The 19,670-nt window shown below is 41.0% G+C and overlaps 1 protein-coding gene across 1 annotated transcript; it reads left to right on the top strand.

The window, feature by feature from the left end:
- The first annotated feature begins 1,888 nt into the window (after nucleotides 1–1,888).
- Nucleotides 1,889–17,760, top strand: arhgap25 (Rho GTPase activating protein 25). Its single transcript, XM_005746113.1, has 11 exons — nucleotides 1,889–2,531; nucleotides 6,588–6,790; nucleotides 8,842–8,929; nucleotides 9,093–9,206; nucleotides 11,499–11,703; nucleotides 13,702–13,834; nucleotides 13,962–14,035; nucleotides 14,229–14,350; nucleotides 14,729–14,883; nucleotides 16,200–16,744; nucleotides 17,165–17,760. Exons 1-11 carry the CDS (start codon nucleotides 2,468–2,470, stop codon nucleotides 17,361–17,363), a joined length of 1,902 nt encoding a protein of 633 aa, XP_005746170.1. The 5' UTR covers nucleotides 1,889–2,467; the 3' UTR covers nucleotides 17,364–17,760.
- Nucleotides 17,761–19,670: the final 1,910 nt, after the last annotated feature.

Raw genomic sequence — 19,670 nt, 5'->3', positions numbered from 1 at the left:
CTGGCTTCTTTTCTGATTTCACACACAATCTGGGGATGTTTAAGGGCCACCACATTGTTTTTATTAAACCTGCCACACACGGACTCATGCTCTTGATCATTTCATAATCTGCAGACAGATTTTGGTGGAATAAAGTGGGCCTTTAAATCAGCGATACGCTGCTAAGATGCATTTGTGGGAATTGTCTGGCTGTTTCATCCTCGTCTTTTCCACTTTTTCTTCCACTGTGCTGGGTTATTAAAGTTCACAGACAGATGGAAAATTAATCCACTCAGATTACCGGTGATTGTTCAGGTGAGAAGCCTTGTAGACAAAAGACTTGGATGGTGTTTGCACACATTCATTGTTTTGTTTCATGTCTACTCATAGGACAAAACAGCAATATGAACATTCATGCAGTAGTCAGTGTAGCAGGGATATGATCATGGAGAGTAAGAAACGCATACTATTTATATTATTTATATATAAATATATATTTATGTTGTCTGTGTGACAGCATGTCTCTATGCTAGCCATACAAATCAGCTGATACAGTAAACGACTGCTTTATTTCACCTTAAATTTCCTCTGAACTGATACCGCACCCCCCAGAAACAAGTTATATTTTTAAGCAATGCACTTTATTGCTACCCAGATCTAGATTGCGGCAATCAATTTATAAAAGGGTCCCCCTTTTTTCCCATAGGAGCCGTTGTGTAAACCCAGGCATGGCTTTGTGTTGTGTCATTCCATTCATGATTTCTGTGCTGCATCCAGCTACTCCGTCTTTCTGAAGATGTTTTATTTAAGCAAACCGTTTTGAAAGTTACTATATTATACATTTATTAAGAGGCTGTTTAGGAAGACTATTTTGAGTGTTCTTTAGTATTTTTCTTAGAGTAATATTGAAAGTATTATTATTATTATTATTATTGCCATATAGGAAAAAGTGCAGAAATGACAGAAAGGTGTTTTCTTGCTGTGGCTTTATTAGTACATTTGGGTGTTTTTATTTAACCTTTTCCCTGATAGCCGTTGTATGTTCACTTCTGCGTGGAGTGTGACTTGAATCAGTGTGGAAACTCATTCTAGTAGGTTCCAGGTAGCTAGTGTCTCAGCAGAAATAGATATCTTGTGATTTTTGTTGGGTTTTTTTGTTTGTTTTTTTGAGCCTCACGGTCTCGTTGTCCTTCGACAGTTTTTAAGCCTGCAGCTCTGTACTGCCATTTCACTGCCTGGTGTTGCAGACGGCCACTAGAGAGAGCTGGAGCTCCTGTGCTGGGTGGATGGGTTTGACCCTTTCTGACTGCTGCTTGATACATTCCAGTAACCCCTGAAGTTGAGATTTGCTCACAAGCAGGTCATTTTTAAGAGATAATCATGCCACTTTCAGAGGGAAACCTGATTTTTGTTGTTGTTTTTTTTTCCTTCTTCCCCTGTTTTCGGGCACCTACAGTTGGATACGCCTCTGTGCTACTTTTATCAAGACAGTGCCACTTTGCTTTTTTGCGTCCTGCTCAGTCAGGAGTCTCTGAAATAAAAAAAATAAAAAAAGGAATGTATGGGAGAGATGTGTCTGTCCCACATGCTGTGTAGACTCCCCTCCTGCCTTGTGTTATATTTTGTGGTTTGAAGTTATTATACAGCTATATGATTTCACTATATAATTATTCAAATGTGCAATGGTTTGTGTTGCGTTGTACATTGTCTAGAGAAAAGCTGTACTCTTTTTGATGCGGAAATGTGCTTTGTCTTGTTTCAGAGAAAATTAAAAGGTATTTAAAAAAAAAAAAAAAAAAGTGGTTACTGCGTGACTGGTTTCTTCCTTCTTGGGCTTCTTCCCCATTTAGTTGCATTTAGTTGACTTCCTTACACCCAGCTGTGTAATAGTTACTCCATCATTAAACAAGTGAGCATCAGTGCAGTCGGGAGTATTTTGTGGGCCAGTGTGAGATGCCTAACCTTTCACCTTAGATGTAAAAATCAGCATTTACAACACCTCTGTAAATACTGACTTTTGCTTCAGTGAGGGCTGAGCTGTGAAGCAACATGCTCACTAAGGGAGTGACACCAAGAGGTACAAACCATTTCCTTTAAGAAGACGCCGGTGGCTTTTTTTTTTCTCCCCTCTTCTTCTTGTGACACCATCCAGCATTAGCCACTTGAAGAGTTCCCCACTACATGAAGCCCTGGAACTTTTTGCACCTTTTTAGTGAAACAACCTGGAAGCCATTTCTGCTGTAAGCTACCAGAACATGGAAGTAAAGGCAACCCGAGGGGACTCGTTGTGAACAGCTGAAAAAAAAAAAAAGAGAAGATTAACACACAGGAAGAAGGAAGTTTGATCTGCGAGATCTCCTCTTTCTCTGTGTGTGTGTGTGTTTGAGTGTGTGTATGCGTGTGTGTGTTTGTCTGTCTGTGTGTGTGTGTGCTCCGGCGAGGTGCATGTGCGAACTAAAACACTGACCCGTGGCATGAATGAAGGACAATGTCTCTGAAACTACCTCGCAACTGGGACTTCAGCACCCTCAAGGCAGAGACAGCTCGCATAGGTAAGCCAGTGGCCGTGCTGCGTTCACTGACAGCCAGAGCAGATGCAAGGATTTTACATTTCAAATTTTAGAAACGAAACAGTTTTGTTCTTATCTAATGACGTGTAAACTTTAAACTGACCAACTGACATTCCAAGAAATCAGGGATCACATTCACATTTACACCGCAAGATCTGTACCTTGTACAACAAAGATTTGTACCTCGTAGAAGAAAAAGTGGCCCTTTTGATTTCTTTGCCTATAATTACATGTGGTATAACCAAAGAAGTCAAAGGTGGTTCATACTAGAAAACAAGCCGATAGCAAAGGCATAACAAGGGGGTTGTGTGGGTTTTTAAGCACTATGGCGAAGTTGACCACAGTTGCTTAACACCCCACTTTTTTTTTGTTTTACACACCCCTCGTCGTAGACCATAGAATTCACGGTTTCAATTTACACAAAAAGCTTTAAGACTTTGCGTCACCTCTCTTGAGGGCCTCAGAGTAGCCCCCAGCGGCTGACCAAACAACACTAATGCAAGGATATATTTTTAAAGTGTACAGCGTGCTAGACCCACTGATACTGTGCTCAGCGGTGTTTGCACAGGGTGGAATCAGTGCAGTACTTAATGGTGTTTCCTCTCAGGTTTTCAAGGCACGACAGGTTAGCACAGACACTAGCAGTGACTAGATGAGTTTCTACAGTACAGTCGTACCATAATTTTTTTTTAACTCTAATCTTTTTTTTTTTTTCTGCCATTGGTGTCAGCGTTGTTCAGTACTGTGGAAGGAAGTAGCTGCCTGAGCGGCATCTATTTTATCTGCCTCACATGGATATTAATATCCCAGACTTGCGCCAGTATGGAAGTAGAACTTCCTCAACTCTGGTGACCCTTCATGATTCTCCTCATGCTACCCTGAGATATCTTGTGTTAGGTAGTGGATGCTTCTTTTTCTTTTTGCTCTGGGACTAAAGTGATGCAGCCTTTCAACAGGAAACTGATGCAAGAGCTAAGTTCCTGTGGCTGTGTAACTTTGCCTACATACTGTATATGTAAGTGCAGGCTTGTATGATGTGCAAATGTCTGCACAGTCATACTGCATCTGTCCTTTCATAAAGTATTGTAAAGGTCGAACACACACCTTCAGAGTCAATGTTAATGATGAGGAATAAGGCATTTGACCCAAGTACTTACCAATCCTTTAACAAATGTCATATGTTGACATTTTTGAAGATGTTCTTATTTTACAGGATTAAATGAGAACATTGAACGCCTCTCTATTAAATATGAAGCTTCAGACTGAAGGTGTTTAACTTGTGTTACAAAGGAAGAACCTCCAGAGCCTCTGAAAGTCCTAAAGTACAGACATTTAAATTGGGCACCAGCAAGCTAAAACTGCATTGCATAACTTCTCTGTGTATGGTCTAAGGAGCTTGGAAAGAAAAGTGTCTGGACTTCTTTAAGTTGAGAGGTGAAACGTCTTCAAGCAACTTAAAGAAGTCCAGACACTTTTCTTTCCAAGCTCCTTAGACTACGATGACCTGGGTGACTGAGAACCTTCACAGACATATCCTCAGAGACATATAGTACTTTACCAAAAGTCTTTAGCCACCCTTATTTCTTTGAATTTTGCAAGTAAAAGTGCAGTTCTGCTGAAAAATGTGCAAACATTACATAGATGTATACAGTTTGGCATGACTTTCACAATAGGCATCAACATAGCTTGAACTGTCTTAGGCAGCTTTCTAATTTTTTTTAAGCTGTCTTCAGGAATTCTCTAGTCTTCTTTAAGGACATTTAATGTTGGCTGCTTTTTGTTCTGCTCCCTACATAATTCCAAGGTCAAGATAATTCCACACTGATTCAATAATGTGGCCATCCGGGCACGGGGAGACCAATCCATGACTGATAGTGTCATGTTTGTAGCTAAAAGGACTTAGGGAATCACTTTGTTGGTGAAATATACTGTTTTGTGTCTGTCAGGGTGAGTTATCTTTGGCATTTGTTATATATTCAATAAAAAATGGGAACAAATCCTGTGTTTCTGTGGCAGGCCTGCAGAGAAGTGCCTAAAGCAACATTTAAAATTGGTTCTGTTATATCTACACACAACTGTGGTTCATCCCTGGAATTAAGTTCCTTTTTTATGCTGGAATTACTCATAGGTCAGTGTTAAGTGGATTAAAAAATAGGTTCACGGACTGGACTCTAACGTCAGAGAGTTATTGCTCAAGACCAAATTACAAGGAAATTCAGCTCCTTGAAAATAGAATATAAAGAAATGAGATGAAGAAATGGGATGACTTAAGACTTCTGTACAGCACTGTAAATGATTTTTTAAAAATAATTCACTAATAATAAATAAATTGTACCAGGGAATGAAATATCTCGTAGCTTGTGATCAAACCCTGACTTTAGAGGAACTTTGCAGAAAATAGCCAGTCAAGTTCTCTTAAACATAAATACTTTCACTTGCTCCATAATCCTCATTATATAACACAACAGTGATCTTTTTAAAGGTGGTTCTGTAATTGTACAACATTATAATTAGCAAGTTTGAAGGGTTTCATGTCTCTCTGTTGAGTATGAAGTTTAATTGAGAGCCAGTTAGCTTATTAGCATTAGCAAGCTTTGTTTGCTAATGCTTTGCCAGGATAAAGATTAGGGAAAAAGGTTAACCTGGCTCTACAGAGAGTTAAACTATAAATGTCACTGCTACACTGTAATATATCGGCATTTACAACAATTTCCAGTTTAACAAAAAAACAAGCAAACAAAGCCAGTTAAAAAAACATGATCTGGGACAGGCTAGCTTTTGTCCCATCTTCTGGTTTCATGCTTAGTGGTGTCTTACTTCTATTTAGCACAAAACTATAATAATGAGATCAGTTTTCTCAGCTAGCTTATGGCAACAACATATAAAGTATTCTTTGAAAAGAATCAGGCTTTTAAAGTAAAATATTTATTGTAAGTATTTGTTTGGTCCTACTTTTATCCGGTCTAATCACAAGCCGTCATAAAACGAGGCTAGGCAACTACATTTATTGATGGTAGTCACATTTATACACTTGAGCAGAAATATGTAAATTGGTAAAATTACAATTATCAGTTCGATATGAAACTCTTCACAGTCTGTGTAAAACTGAGCATCATACTTCCCCGAGTCCATCTTGACTTGAAAGTGTTGGATTTATCGCAAATATCTTCTAAATAGTGGTTATTGGACACATCTCTGAGGTGCTGTGGAAATCTGGCTAGTCACGATATGAAGTGACATTAAAGGAACTGTATGTTTGTCAGCTTAGGGTGGGGTGTGACATCAGTCAATGTGTGTGGGCTCACATTTCCTCAACTTTAACTTTCCACTAATCAGGGTGGTGCTATTAAAATGAGACCAAAGGACTCTAAAGCTTGTAGGTGGAGACCTTCAAAGTGTACCAGGCCTCCGGCAATGATGTGGCTACTTCCTGTTTACCCCACTGTGGCCCTTCTACTTCTCTTTTTACTCTGTCATCTTGCCTAACAAGACACAGAGAATTAAAGAAACACTGAGAAAATGGGCTCAGTCTCAGTCCAGCTATCTCTGGTCCTACCTCGCTGTCTGGGACTCAAACCGTCTGTGGTTTAGTCTGTGCTCACTAGGCCGCCTACACGTCACCTTTGTTCTTTCATCACTCCTCTTGCTCTCTAGTGTCACAGGTGATGTGATATTATCTGTCCATAACTTAACCACTAACATTTCCATCATATTGTTTGGTGGTCAGTCTACTGCTATTTATGTTAGTACAATCACAGCTGCATTCATGCACCTTCCACAGGAAACTGGTCAGCTTAGACCAGCAGTTTCCTGTCAGCTTGAAACTCAATAGCTGAGGAACAAAAATAGTATACAGCGAGCTGCTGTCTCAGCCCTGATAGGCTGATGCATATTCATATCAAAAAAGAGGAAGTGCTCTGCTGAAGTTGAGTACCGCTGGTGTTTTGGTAATATTTCATCGCTCTGGCTGTGACACAGCACGCTGGGTGCTGTTGTTCTTGACGTTTTTACAAGCTGCCTCCTTGTGGTGTTTGGCAGCGCGGTCCAAGAGTGTGATACCTGGAGAGGGAGGCCCAGGCCAGGGCTCGCCGCGCTCCTACAGGTCCATGGAGAGGCCGCTGAAGGCCGGCTGGCTGAAGAAGCAACAGAGGTCTTTAGTGAAGAACTGGCAGCAGCGCTACTTTGTTCTGAGAGGAAGCACTTTGACTTACCACAAAGATGATAAGGAGACTACTGTCCAGGTAAGGCTGACCTTACCAGATTAATCCAGATTTTCAAAATTATTCATTTCTATATCCACTTTGGCCTTTGTTAGAATAAAATCACTTCCAAAACAAGTCATTCACATGTTATATATATTTATATATTTAAAAGAAGTTCTTATGATGACAAGACATCAAAGTTATTTCCATGTCCCAGTTTCTTATTGAAGCTACGCTTCTTTTATGCAGTGGTTAAGTGTGGAGATAAGCACAGATACAACCGAATCATCATTCCTGTCACATAAACTATTTTTGCAATAAATGCATTTATTCATAATTAAATGCACACGTTAGTAGAAGAATTCATCCGTTAATAAGAAATGTGTCTTTTATCAAGTCTAATTAAGACCACAAACTTACTGCTAGCTGTGTGGCTAACCTTACACATTTCCTGTAGAGAAAACAACTGATGCAGGAAGCCTCACATGAAAGACCTTCTGCCATTGAAAGAATTTTAATATTGCACATTTATGTTTGATTTAAAGCCACGTTTTGCATGTATACATCTGTAACGTTCATCTCTGAAAAAGCTAAGTTTTGTTGGTATGCTGTAGCTCTGTCTGGGCCAAAAAGCAAACCTTCAGAAAGATGATGCCATAAATAATTACATATTTTATATTGTAATAGCCGGCTTAACCTGTACTGTAATCGCAAACGCTCAAAGAAATAAAAAAGATGCGAGAAAAAGTATCTTAAAAATTCCTTTAAAATGTCTTCCTTCCTTTGAGTTGCATAAAGAGGTTATTTATATTTACACAAACTCATCAGTGCCTAAACGTAAAATGTTGCTCCGTTTATTTCTAATGTTTCAGCGTTAGCGTGCACATCACGCTATTACCAATGGAATCATTGGCTAAAAGCCAGCAGCCAACCAACGTCTGCTTGTCTGCCACAGTCAGCACTTTCCACTGATGTCCACTGATGCTGTAGTGTCCTGTGTGGGTGTGTCAGGGAAGTTCCAGATTTGGATGTTAGCTGAAATACCAGGCATCAGTTCCACTCGCAGCTCAGATGATCAGGTTCTGTTTTATCTGCCTTCAAGTCAGAATCGCAAAGCTGACACTAAGTATGCCGTGTCTGATGGATGGATTGATAGCTGCTATGTTAGCAGAAAGAAGTGTGCACAGTCACGCTCTGCTCAGTGATAAAATAAAGACCTGCACTCCAAACCTCAACCCATTATTCAGATGCTTATCTACGTCTATCACTGCTTGTCATGCAATTGAAAAGACTAATTTGCATTCTCATTTCAATAGTTACATTAGGGTATTTTGCAAAGGTGCATGATTAAATTACTCATCACCGTCTATTGCAATTGAAAACTACTATACTGCTTAAAATCCTACTGGAATTGAACTTCTTAATAAGGTAGTTGAGTCGACTTAATGAGCACTTTGTAACTTAACCGTAACTACATGTTGGTATTCATTATAAAATGAAGGCAAGCAAATTGTTATTATTGTCTGAGCTCTGAAAACGTAGTTTTGTTTGCAGCGAAACTGGTGTAGCAAAAAGTGGTCAAAGTTATCAACCATATCAAGGTGTGAAACAAGAAGAAACAAAGCAGCGTTTTATTTCCTTAGATATAAAATGTAATTAGGACTGCATGTTGCCAGCTGTAGCTGCTCCTAACCTCTTCCGTTGTAAGTGATTTTTCTCCTGCAAAAGCACAAAATTGAGGATTTACTCCAAAAGCCTTCTGTTTTAATAATGTTTTAGTTTTAATACTTAGGGGGGTTGAGGGTAATGGTAGATAGAGGAAGTGAAAACAGAGGCTAGGGCTGTTAGTTCTCTGTCATAAACAGTGAACATTAATGCATCTTAAACTACATCAGCTTGTAAGCATTTAAATAGTAATAATAAGCAACAAAAGCACCTGTTTAGGCCTTCCCACTGCACACACAGCATGAATACCAACTGCTTGTTAAAGGGTAAATGTAAGTATGTGTGTGAATTGCGCTGGTTGGTTCTTGGCAATGAAGGACTTTACAATTCTGAGTGTGTTTGTGCTTATGTGATCTGGCCTGCAGGGAGTCATCCAGCTGCGCTTCAGTAAAGTTAACGAACTCCCCCCGAATTCAGATGACCCTGGAAAGTACCTCTTTGAGATCATACCACGTAAGTAACACACTCAACACTCACAATTGAGACCTTACATGATATTTTTACTCCAAGACCTAAAGAGGATTTTTTTTTTTAGGGGAATCCCTTCATTGTCATTGGACAGCAGAAACCTTTTTATATTTCCTGTTATATTTCTTGTTTCCTGTTTGTTTGACAGGCTCAACTGGAGACAGAGAGCGATGTCCCCATGTGTTGATGGCAAACTCCCAGAGTGACATGGAGGAGTGGGTGCGCACCTTGCGCAGAGTCATCGGAGCGCCAACAAGTGGAGGTTCAGTAAAATCTGTCAAAGATTATTAAACTGAAACAATCCTGTTTGACTAATGAAATTAAAAACTTGGACGTTGTCGGCAAATTCAGCTGAGATAAGTGGACTAACGGTGCTCTCATATTTGACCTTTGACAACGTGATGCTACAGTCAGCTGCTGTTTAGCTTAGCTAATCAAAAGGAATGGAAACAGAGGAAAACAGCTAGCCTGGCACCGTCCAAAAGTAAAACACTTAATCGAACAAAAAAACTAAAAAAACATCCATGTCAGCAAAGCTTTGCTAAGCTTTGTGTAAAAGAGGAAGTCATCAATCTAGCTAGTAGTCAAAACATATTACCTACCCATAAAAACACAATATTTCAAAATATTTGAATCAGAATCAGAATACTTTATTGGAAATTATTTTCCATTACAGTGCTGCATTATAAACAAACATTAACAAAGACAGACAGTACACTAACTAAGAATAGCACAATATAAACAAGCATATATATACATAAAAGTCACTTATTAATTAATAGCTGAAAAAACATTTGCTATAACAACGTGATATTTATTTTAAGGTCTTGTATTAGTAGTGTTTGAAGGTAGATTAGCCGAGGCTAGAGCCTAGCATCAGACAGAATCAAACTAGCTGTTTTCTCATGTCAGTCAGTAAATCCTTGCGGTTTTGACAGAAACCTTGAAAATGGGAAACATTTTAAAGCATTATGTTTGTTGCCAATGGTTCTCTGCATTCTTGTGTTCATGAAATATGAAGCTCACAAACTGAAAAAAGCTTTGTCAGACTAAAATAACACAGCAATGGTCAATCTTTAGTTCCCCAAGCTATGGATGCCAAATCCAAAAGGGTAAACTCACCGAGGATAACAGAGAAGTCAGTATTGCTGGGGCGTTTGACTTACTATTACACTTCATCTGCAGTAACAAATAGTAATAATGAAAGTCATTTTCAGAGCAAGTGCACTGCGTTTTCTGACAAGTATCCATGTGGGGCTAAAAGAAAGAGAACAGCCAGCATGACAGTTGCTAAATCGAGTACATCCACTCAGAGTTACACAATTTCTCGGTTTCATTTGACAAACTAGGCCATTTTTAATTTGATTCACTTGCACAATTTCAGGTTCAAAGGGCCATGCATAGCTTCATAGCCACTCTGAAGGAGGCTGATGCATGCTAATAGACAATTGTTTACCTTGATTTCACAGTTCCTATATTTTATGGTGAAAGATAATTGTAAAAATTAAGCAATTATAAGATAAGATCATCTTTATGATTAAAAGATATAAATAGTATATGCAATGTAGTGTCAAATGGGGTCAGATGAGTGTATAGAGACCTGCTGTAGTAAAGTTCAAAGTGGGGACGGATCATATGTTCTTCAGAGAAGACACATTTGACGCTTGTAGAAGGTTTAGTTGCAGCTGTAGAAGCTGTAGCACTTTCTAGAAGGGTGTGGGTAAAAGAAAAGGAATGACCAGGCTGAGAGTAATCATTGACTACTGCAGTCTTTCTGCTGGAGTCTGCCAGTGTAGATGTTCGTGATGGGGGCTTAGTGTGCTTCTGCTTCTCTCACCACCCGCTGCAGGTTTTTTCTGTCCTCCACTATACAAAAGTAGGTCAGGAGGCAGTTTTAGTTATCTTAGTTCTATAATTTCACCACAACAAAGTGTGATATTATTTCAATGACAGTTCAAATACCAAATATCCATAAATATCCTACTGTAGAGTAGTCATGTTATTAATAAAGGTCTACACATTTATATCTGTGAGTGATATTCACAGGCTCATTTTACTTAACAGCTTCATTAGTAGGCAAAAATATTGTTGCAGCTCAATCCACATTTTTAGAGCCAAAAGATTATAGTGGTGTAATTTAAAATGCAGTAATATTGGGTTTTTCTGCTGGTCTTTAACCTGTGTAATGTGTCAAGTCAGATCATGTTAGTGTGAAAACTGAGCAGCTCATATTTGAGTGCATTCACGCTTGTGAGCTGGAAACTCCTGTACTCGAAACTATGGAGTATTTCTAGTAATGTGTTTGAAACAGATTATTTCCTGCTGTGTGCAAATTTAAAGAAAACTGATGTCAAAAATAAATGTTTTTTTAAGAAATGTAAAGAAATGAGAATTGTTCTCTCGATATAAATGTTTTTATTCAACCAAATCGAGTGATTAAGCATTAAGCATTGCCCTACGATCACCTGTTCACTAACATGAAAAGAAACAATAGCTGTTTTATAAATCATTTATCTAACTATGCCAAATATCTTTGCTCTCCGTATGTCTGCAGTGTTTGGAAAGAGTCTCATGGACACTGTGACATATGAGCAGCGCTTCGGACCTCAAATGGTCCCAATCCTGGTGCAGAAGTGCGTGGAGTTCATCAAAGAACATGGGCTGGACGAAGAGGGGATCTTCCGCCTCCCTGGTCAGGATAATGCTGTCAAACAGTTCAGAGATGCCTTTGATGCAGGAGAGAGGCCCTCCTTCCCCAGGTAATGACCTCACTATTCTCTCTATAGTCATTTAAGACATGGGAGATATGAGATTATCATTGCATCTGACCCTGGAAAACTGAGCACATCTTCGAGCTTCCATAGGAATTATGGGGTAGGATGAGTGGCAGCCAGGTGCTGCTAATCAAATGAACTTGATTAACTGATTATCAGCAAGTGTGAGCACATCTATAAATGCAGAAACTTTGGAGCATTCAGGTGTGTTAACACAATACCACAATCTTCCCAGGACTAAAGCGAATAATGGCCCGATTGTATTGGCAGGATGTGCGCCAATGGTGCGGGTCCTGCCCTGAGTGTCAGCTGGTGAACCTACATCTCGGTCTCTACAGGCCTCAGTTAGCATATTATATGTTGAGAACACAACATAACGAGTATGGCTGCTTGAAAGTGTTCTCAGGAGAAAGCCTCTTCTCTCTAAAAAGAGATCTATGGGGCGATCGTGGCTCAAGAGTTGGGAGTTTGCCTTGTAATCGGAAGGTTGCCGGTTCGAGCCCCTGCTCGGACAGTCTCGGTCGTTGTGTCCTTGGGCAAGACACTTCACGCGTTGCCTACTGGTGGTGGTCAGAGGGCCCGGTGGCGCCAGTGTCCGGCAGCCTCGCCTCTGTCAGTGCGCCCCAGGGTGGCTGTGGCTACAATGTAGCTGCCATCACCAGTGTGTGAATGTGTGGATGACTGGATATGTAAAGCGCTTTGGGGTCCTTAGGGACTAGTAAAGTGCTATATAAATACAGGCCATTTACCATTGACCATAAAAAGTCCTCGGTAGCACAGCCCAGCTTTGCAAAGTTGCATCTGAAACAACCACTTCTGCAACAATGTGGAGATGTTTGGCCATGTTTGGTGGAGGGGTGATGACTTGGGCTTGTTTTATTGCCACTTGTCCTGGGCACCTTGCAGTCATTGAGTCAACCATAGTCTCCTCTGTATACCAAAGTATTCTAGAGCAGCAGGTAAAACAGAAAAGAATGAAGCAAAGTGGCAAAGACCAGATCTCAACACTACTGAAATGCTTGGCAGGACCTTAACAGAGCTGTGCATAAACGAATACCCGCAAACCTTAATGAAGTTAAACAATGTAGTAAAGAAGAGTGGCCAAAATGTCTTCACAATGATGTGAAAGATTGATAAATTACTTCACGTTTTGCTACTATATAAGCTAATGAATCATTGGGTGCATTTAGCTCATCACAGCAGTCCCGTGAAAAGGACAGCAGCATGAATTTCATATAGAATTCACAGGAAATAGTGAGTGTAAAGTTGTTATGGCACGAATTAATTATCACATCTTAAAGAAACTTTAAGACGCAGTAAATGTGCTTCAAACAAATTTAGCTGTCTCGATAAGAGCCACTTCCATAAAAGGAGACGAATATCCTAACCTCAATCAATCAACAGCATCAGCTCTTTTTTTTCTTCTTCTTCTTCTGAGAAAGCAAGGAGAGATGAGAGAGATGTAGTGAGAAGTTGATAGATTTGTGTCTGCTCAGAGCTGAGGGTGATACCACATCCTGTTCTGGCAGGCACAGGGGAGGACGCCTTTATTACTCAACATCACAAGCTCCTCCGACAGAAAACTGTAGATGAAAACATCCATTTAACTTAACTTGCTTGTTTGTCTGTAATCTAATGTGAGTAGAGTCAGGGAACATGAGTTTTGAGCCAACCGACAGATACTTTGCAACAAAAATCAAAGGCAAGGCCTCGAGTTTCCCTCTTGAACTGCACTCTTGTCACAGTTACAACAGCAAACTCCGTACAAGAGACCCAGACCCTGTTTATGCTACACACCACCATGTCAAGATTATTTGTCCGTCCAAGAAAATATTTACACATATCTTAGTGTGATTGAAAGCATAATTGTGCAAAGCCTTTCATGATGTGCAGATAAACTCAAGAGCTTCCACACCAGTCAGCCAATCTGCATCCCTATGGTTTATTCTCGCTGGGTAATGAGTATCGTTTAAATTGCCACAGCGACACAGATGTCCACACGGTGGCGTCACTACTCAAGCTGTACCTGCGGGAGCTGCCTGAACCTGTGGTCCCCTGGAGTCAGTACCAAGACTTCCTGGACTGTACCAACCTCCTGGACTCCACCAGCTCTGAGGTGCACTTAATTTAAACACACTGCAACATGAATACAGAGCTGAGCGTACATGTGGACAAGAAGTGGATATCCTCTGATGTTTTGAGCGTATGTATCCTTTAAACTGGTTGCTTGCATGTGTTTTCAGGGCTGGGAGAGGTTGAACAAAGAAATTGCTCTGCTCCCCAGAGTAAACTACAATCTTCTCAGCTACGTTTGTCGGTGAGTAGATGCTGAAGGACGTCATTGCATCCAAACTTGAAAATAACTTAATATGTTTAAAAGAAAGACACCCGTACATCTACCAGATCCTACAGAGACCCTCTGGTCCATCACCCCAGTATTGTTTTGAGATCAGCCTCTCGGTCTGAGACATACTATCCTGTGTCTGGTTACGTGTCCTGTTGTTTTTCAGGTTCTTGTTTGAGGTACAGCTACACTCTAAGGTGAATAAGATGAACGTGGAGAACTTGGCAACTGTGATGGGCATCAACCTGCTGAAACCTCAGATAGAAGATCCTATCACTGTGATGAAGGGTGAGGACACACAGCTCACTGATGTACCTGTTTTGGTTCATCTCAAAAGACCCCAGTTTCAGCTGTGTTTCTGTTAGATATATTAGGCAACAACAAGAGAAAACACCAGTGTGTTTGCTCAGATAAACCAGTCTTGGTGTACCATTTAGATACTTTTGTAAAAATTTAGCACATCTACTTCCAAGTAGATTCTACCTCTGCTTGTTTTCGGCTCCTTTTTTCAGCCAGTGATCTCATGTCTCTGTAACGATCTGTCTGAGCTGCATAAACCCATCCAAGTAAATATTGAAGACTGAAGAAAGTGTATCAAAAATGAGAATAAAAGCCAAAAGATAAGAGCTTTTGATCATAATCTTTTCACATTTCTCTTCTTCACAGCGACTCCTCAGATCCAGAAGCTGATGACGGTGATGATCAGACGACATGAGACTCTGTTTCCTCTTTCCAAAGATGTGCTTCCCCCCTCTCCTTCAAACAAAGCAGAGAGCCAGAAGAATGCTCCCCGAAGCTTTGTGGGCTGGGAGTCTGCAGAGGTACGAGCCTTTAGCCGCACATTAGGCTTTTGCAACGAGCTTGTTAGTGTGTCAAAATGAATTTATAAAATATTTAAACTAGCTTTTTCATAAGAATTTATATATGTGACAAACAACAGAGCTAGTTTATTAACAAAAGTGGCTACAGAACAATGGCAATTACCAGGTGACTGGTTGATGTTGGGAAATACTTGACACGTGACATCGATATGATAAACATACGAGTGGATCCAGGAGATTGTTCATGTAGCACAGTGATTATTTGGCACAGCTACTCCACACTGTGAAGAAACCCTGGGACCAGGAGGAGAGACTGGGAGGATCAGGAAGAATAGCTGGCTTCAAAATCTGCCAAATCAAACACACAGATCTGTCCTCTGTGGTGGCCTCTTGTGAATAAGGGAGCAGCTGAAAGAAGCTTTATGTCAAATAAGTACACAAGGATCGTGGTGATGCGGTAATGGTTGAGCTGTTGAGGTGACAGGACATACATGTTTGTACCTTAAACAAAGCTGGGCTAGCTCGCCATTCTCTTTTTAGTTTTCCAGTCTTCTCATGTAAAGAACAAAGAAACAAAGAAACAGTGGAATTCCACTCAGACGTGATCCTGCTGCTGTCGTTTTGTCTTTTATTTGCAGCTCACATCTTATGTGTTCATATGTGTTTAATGTGTATGTATTTGGTTTGATGGGATTTATTCTCTTCATTCTTTGCTCTATATGTTATTGTTGGACACTGCTAGGGTAGCTTTGCATGATTAACTGATCAGAATAATCCTCGTCTCTCTCATGCATGACTTTGGTGAGGCCTTACATTGTCTGGACTTGTCTTTGCTCCTTTTCTTCTTAATTTAAGTCAGCTTTCTCTTGATTGGCTGCCCCTCGTGAACAACAGGTTTAAACAGGAAACGAGTTAAAGCCTGAGCTGTGTGCTTGAGAGGATCATGTTAGGGATGCTGTCACTGTCACTGAGATCATATAGAACAAAGAGCAGAAAACTTAGGATTAGTTGTGCTTTAAGGTGGAACTAATGGGGCTCCTAATGAATAAATAAATAAATAATGCAGATGGAGACGTCCAGATCGACTCTGGTGTTAATTCCTGTGTCTCTGTATGACATGTAAGACTGTGACTGTTATTATGCTAATGGTTACTAATGGTCTTCTTATTGGTAAATTGACCGAGAGGTAGAGTACTTTTGCTACATGGATACATTTGAGGATGATAATAGCTTAATAAGAAATTTAGGCCTATGTTGTCAGCAAATAGCAAATCTCTGTATGTGTAATCAGTCTGTGTTCTCTGTGTTTGTGTTAGATGGGTGACGCATGTCTGTCTGAGTCTCCGGAGGAGGAGGACAATGACAGTCCGGGTCCACTCAGGGGAGACCACAGCCCCAAAACCTCGCTGCAGGAACCTCTGTCTCCTTCTGTAGATGACTGGCTCGGAAGCCCCCGCAAACGCACCCAAACCCTCCCATCCTTCAACTGCCCGCTCACCGGGATGGCAGCCAAGACCGAAGCCCTCAACAGGTGGAGTCGGATCCAGGAGAGCACAGACGAGAAGAGCGGCACGCTGTCAGAGGACATTTTTAAAATCCTAGACCTGCGAACGTCAGGATCATTTTTCGGGGGGTCTACAATGAGTAACAAAGAGGAGGAGGACAGATTGACCACTCGGAGGGGGAGTGAGAATTTAGTTTCTTCCACTTCTGTGCCACAAACCCCTGAAAGTGACTTCCAGTATCCCCGGATGCTCTCTAATAAGAAGAGTGTAGACACCACGCCAGTGAGCAGTCCTCCTCCACAGGTCAACAGCATGCCAGAGCTGAAGAAAGACCCCGGGCAGCCACTTCTAGACAGGTGAGATTAGCAAAAGAGTCACATGGACACCCTGACCCACCATTTCAGCCATTAAACACTAATTTTCCTAAAATAAAATGTTTTAGAAATACTGAAATGAAATGCTCAATTTCTACCCCGAAACTGTAGAGTGTAGATGTGTTGTTGCAGAACACTTAGAGCCTGGATTCAATGTGAGAGAATCTTATATGAGCAAAGCAGACCCTGGAGTATAATAAACATAAATTGAACTAGATTCCTGGAAACTTAAAATGAGTTTATTTATACTGGAAACAAGTCCATGTGTTCACACAAAACTGACGTGAGTTATTTGGAGGGAAAACTGCCGGTGCAGAAACTCTTCCTGGCACAGCTTAGCTTTTCCTTTGCCTTTCTTACTGCACATGTGAACCTGTTTATGTCTGTCATTGCCTCTTGCAGTTTGCAGCAGGAGAACAAGGAACTGAAGGCCACCGTGGCAGAGCTCCAGTCGGCCCTGGAGGCTGAACGCCGCCGTGTGGCCGCTCTGGAGATCTGCCTAAAAAATGCAGAACGCAGCAGAGACGAGGCCCAGAGACGCAACGGCGAGCTGCAAAGAGACATTCAGCAGTTCCTCATGAGAGAGAAAGCTCCTACTTAAACGTAATTCTGAGATTCACTTACATGTGGGTTTATGATCCTGTTAACAAGGGAAGCCTCATCCATTAACACGGGAACTGGGAGTCACCGTTTGGTCCTATAGATAAATTATTGACTATTATATTTGTGTTTATTTTAAGGACATGTTTGATCCTCCCGTTTGCAACAGTCACGTCACTGTGTATGAATTACCTTCATCTGGTGTAACTGTCATACAGAACACATTTACATGAATTACTTGCATGGAAATCTAGGGTCAGGCATCAACTCTGCTCAAACCCTTTGATCCGAGGATAACGGGACTTTATCTAATATGAATGTTAGAGAGTACAAAGAGTGTGTGTCATTCAAACATGTTTCATTTCAGTGGTAAATTAATAAAGTTGCACAAATTGAAATGTGTTTGTCGATGCGCAAAATTATCTTACAGCTCATTCAAGCTTTTTTGTACCAATATGTGTTGTGTTACCCCCACAGTTCAAACAAATTAATAACAGGAAACAGAAAAAAAAATCTTTCTTGAGGAAAGTTAAGGAACATCGGGACAGATACATGGCTGAAAAAGTTATGTGAACTTCAAAAAGGTGTCAATCCCGAGACTGTAACTCCCATTAAAACCTCTAAGGTCTGTTTAGCTAACTCCGCCCTTCATCAGCACAGTACAGGAGGTTAGGTTTCATCTACCTCTCCGTCAAAAGGGGTTAAAAGTGGGGGCGTGGCTGCTTTAACTGGCACACCGGATGGTACAAACAGATGCAGCCAATAGGTAGGCGATCATAACATCACTCGGGCCAAGAGAGGGCTGGACGATGTTATGAAACAAAAGATGGCTACATCCATCTTTAATATACAAGCTATGAGAGAAGCAAACTGTTCAAGCCTATCCTAGCAGTCATCAGTCTGTTTCAGGGCCAGACAATCGAAACAGACAACCATTTCTGCTCATGTTCACACCCACGGTCAATTTAGCGTATCCCCACGCTTGTGTTTTGACTGTGGGAGGAACCTAGATAACCACAGTCAAACTAGGCCCAGCAATGAATTTGTTTTCTGTGCTGTGGTCCATTCTGGGTCTATGAACAAATATCAGAAATTATTCTTTGGTCCCAGTTTGGATTTGTGTTTGCCTGAGAGCAGCAGATTCTGGTGGAAACAGCCCCAGCCTTCCAGTTATTAATAACGTACTGGAATATCCACTAAAACCCCACAATATCATGATAGAAGCGCGGGGAAAGGTTAGGTGAATATCCAGACCTTTCCCTCAGGAGTTGGCGAAGACAATGGGTCTTCGGCAACTCTGGGTCCTCCTGGATGTGTTTGAAAATGGTGACTTAGTCAATGTTTTGTCAACGATGTCTCCATGTAGTCAAAAATGATTATGTACTACTTTAAAAACAGTAAAAATAATAAGTCTTACAGCAGAGGTTTTGTGGTGAAAATTGTGTTGATTTTCAATAGTCGTAAAAGGATAACACTGGGGAGTGAACACACAGATGGAAATCATTAAAATTCAGAAACAGGATATCAGGACTTAATATCTGCTCCTATAAGGTTTGGTCTAAAAATAGCAACTGTGGGCTCCCTAAATCCTCAGTTGTTACACTCTTGGGCCGATAATGGAGACCATATGGAGGGGCCTGACTCTGTGTGCAAATAGACATTTTTTACTATCAAGCTTTCTTTAGTCCACCAGGAAGATGTGACGGCCTGTTGCAGCAGCAGTTTAACAAAGAGGCAGATAACAAGAACGTCTGTCAACCATCAGCCTGGCAGATGAGTGGCAGAGGCAGGAAAGGCTCATTCCTTCCCATCTGTGACGCACCAAAATCAGGAGTGTATCTGCGGGTCACACAAAGAAGCTCAGGAATGAAGGACAGTTGTGTAGTGAGACGAGGGTTCAGGTGACGAACCGAGCAGTTGTTCGGATCTGATTGGAAGCCAGCGTGAATCGTTGCTAACTAGTGTCATCAGAGTCTCTCACGGCTTAGCTGTTTGTTTGCTTCACACGTACTGTAGCGTGTAGCACGTGCCAATACATTGGACGAGGCCTCGGACGCCTGCTTCATTAGTCACCCAGTTTCCACTGCCATCACCTTTGACTTGTTCCTGTTATTCTAATTGAGAGGAATGCCTTGCAAGCTGGTGCCCCAGATGAAATGTCGTGAGCGTGCCTCACCTATTCTTGATTTCAGTTAACCCCTTTTCAGACATACTGCTGCTCTTCTCAGAGGAGGAAGTAACTTTCAGCAAGCGTTACACAAGTGTGGAAGTGGCTGAACGAACGGGAATGAGGATTTTTGTACTGCTC

Source organism: Pundamilia nyererei, unplaced genomic scaffold (genome assembly GCF_000239375.1).
Source record: "Pundamilia nyererei isolate P.nyererei 1_Seehausen unplaced genomic scaffold, PunNye1.0 scaffold00172, whole genome shotgun sequence".
NCBI lineage: Eukaryota > Metazoa > Chordata > Actinopteri > Cichliformes > Cichlidae > Pundamilia > Pundamilia nyererei.
Note: the sequence above shows the minus strand (reverse complement) of the source record. Positions and strands in the feature narration are given on the sequence as shown.

Bases quoted from the DNA above. Each gene is read 5' to 3' on its own strand.
- arhgap25 (XM_005746113.1), top strand. From the start codon at position 2,468: ATGTCTCTGAAACTACCTCGCAACTGGGACTTCAGCACCCTCAAGGCA. The intron at 6,791-8,841 runs GTAAGGCTGACC...TCTGGCCTGCAG, and splicing joins ATAAGGAGACTACTGTCCAG to GGAGTCATCCAGCTGCGCTT. The intron at 9,207-11,498 runs GTTCAGTAAAAT...GTATGTCTGCAG, and splicing joins CGGAGCGCCAACAAGTGGAG to TGTTTGGAAAGAGTCTCATG.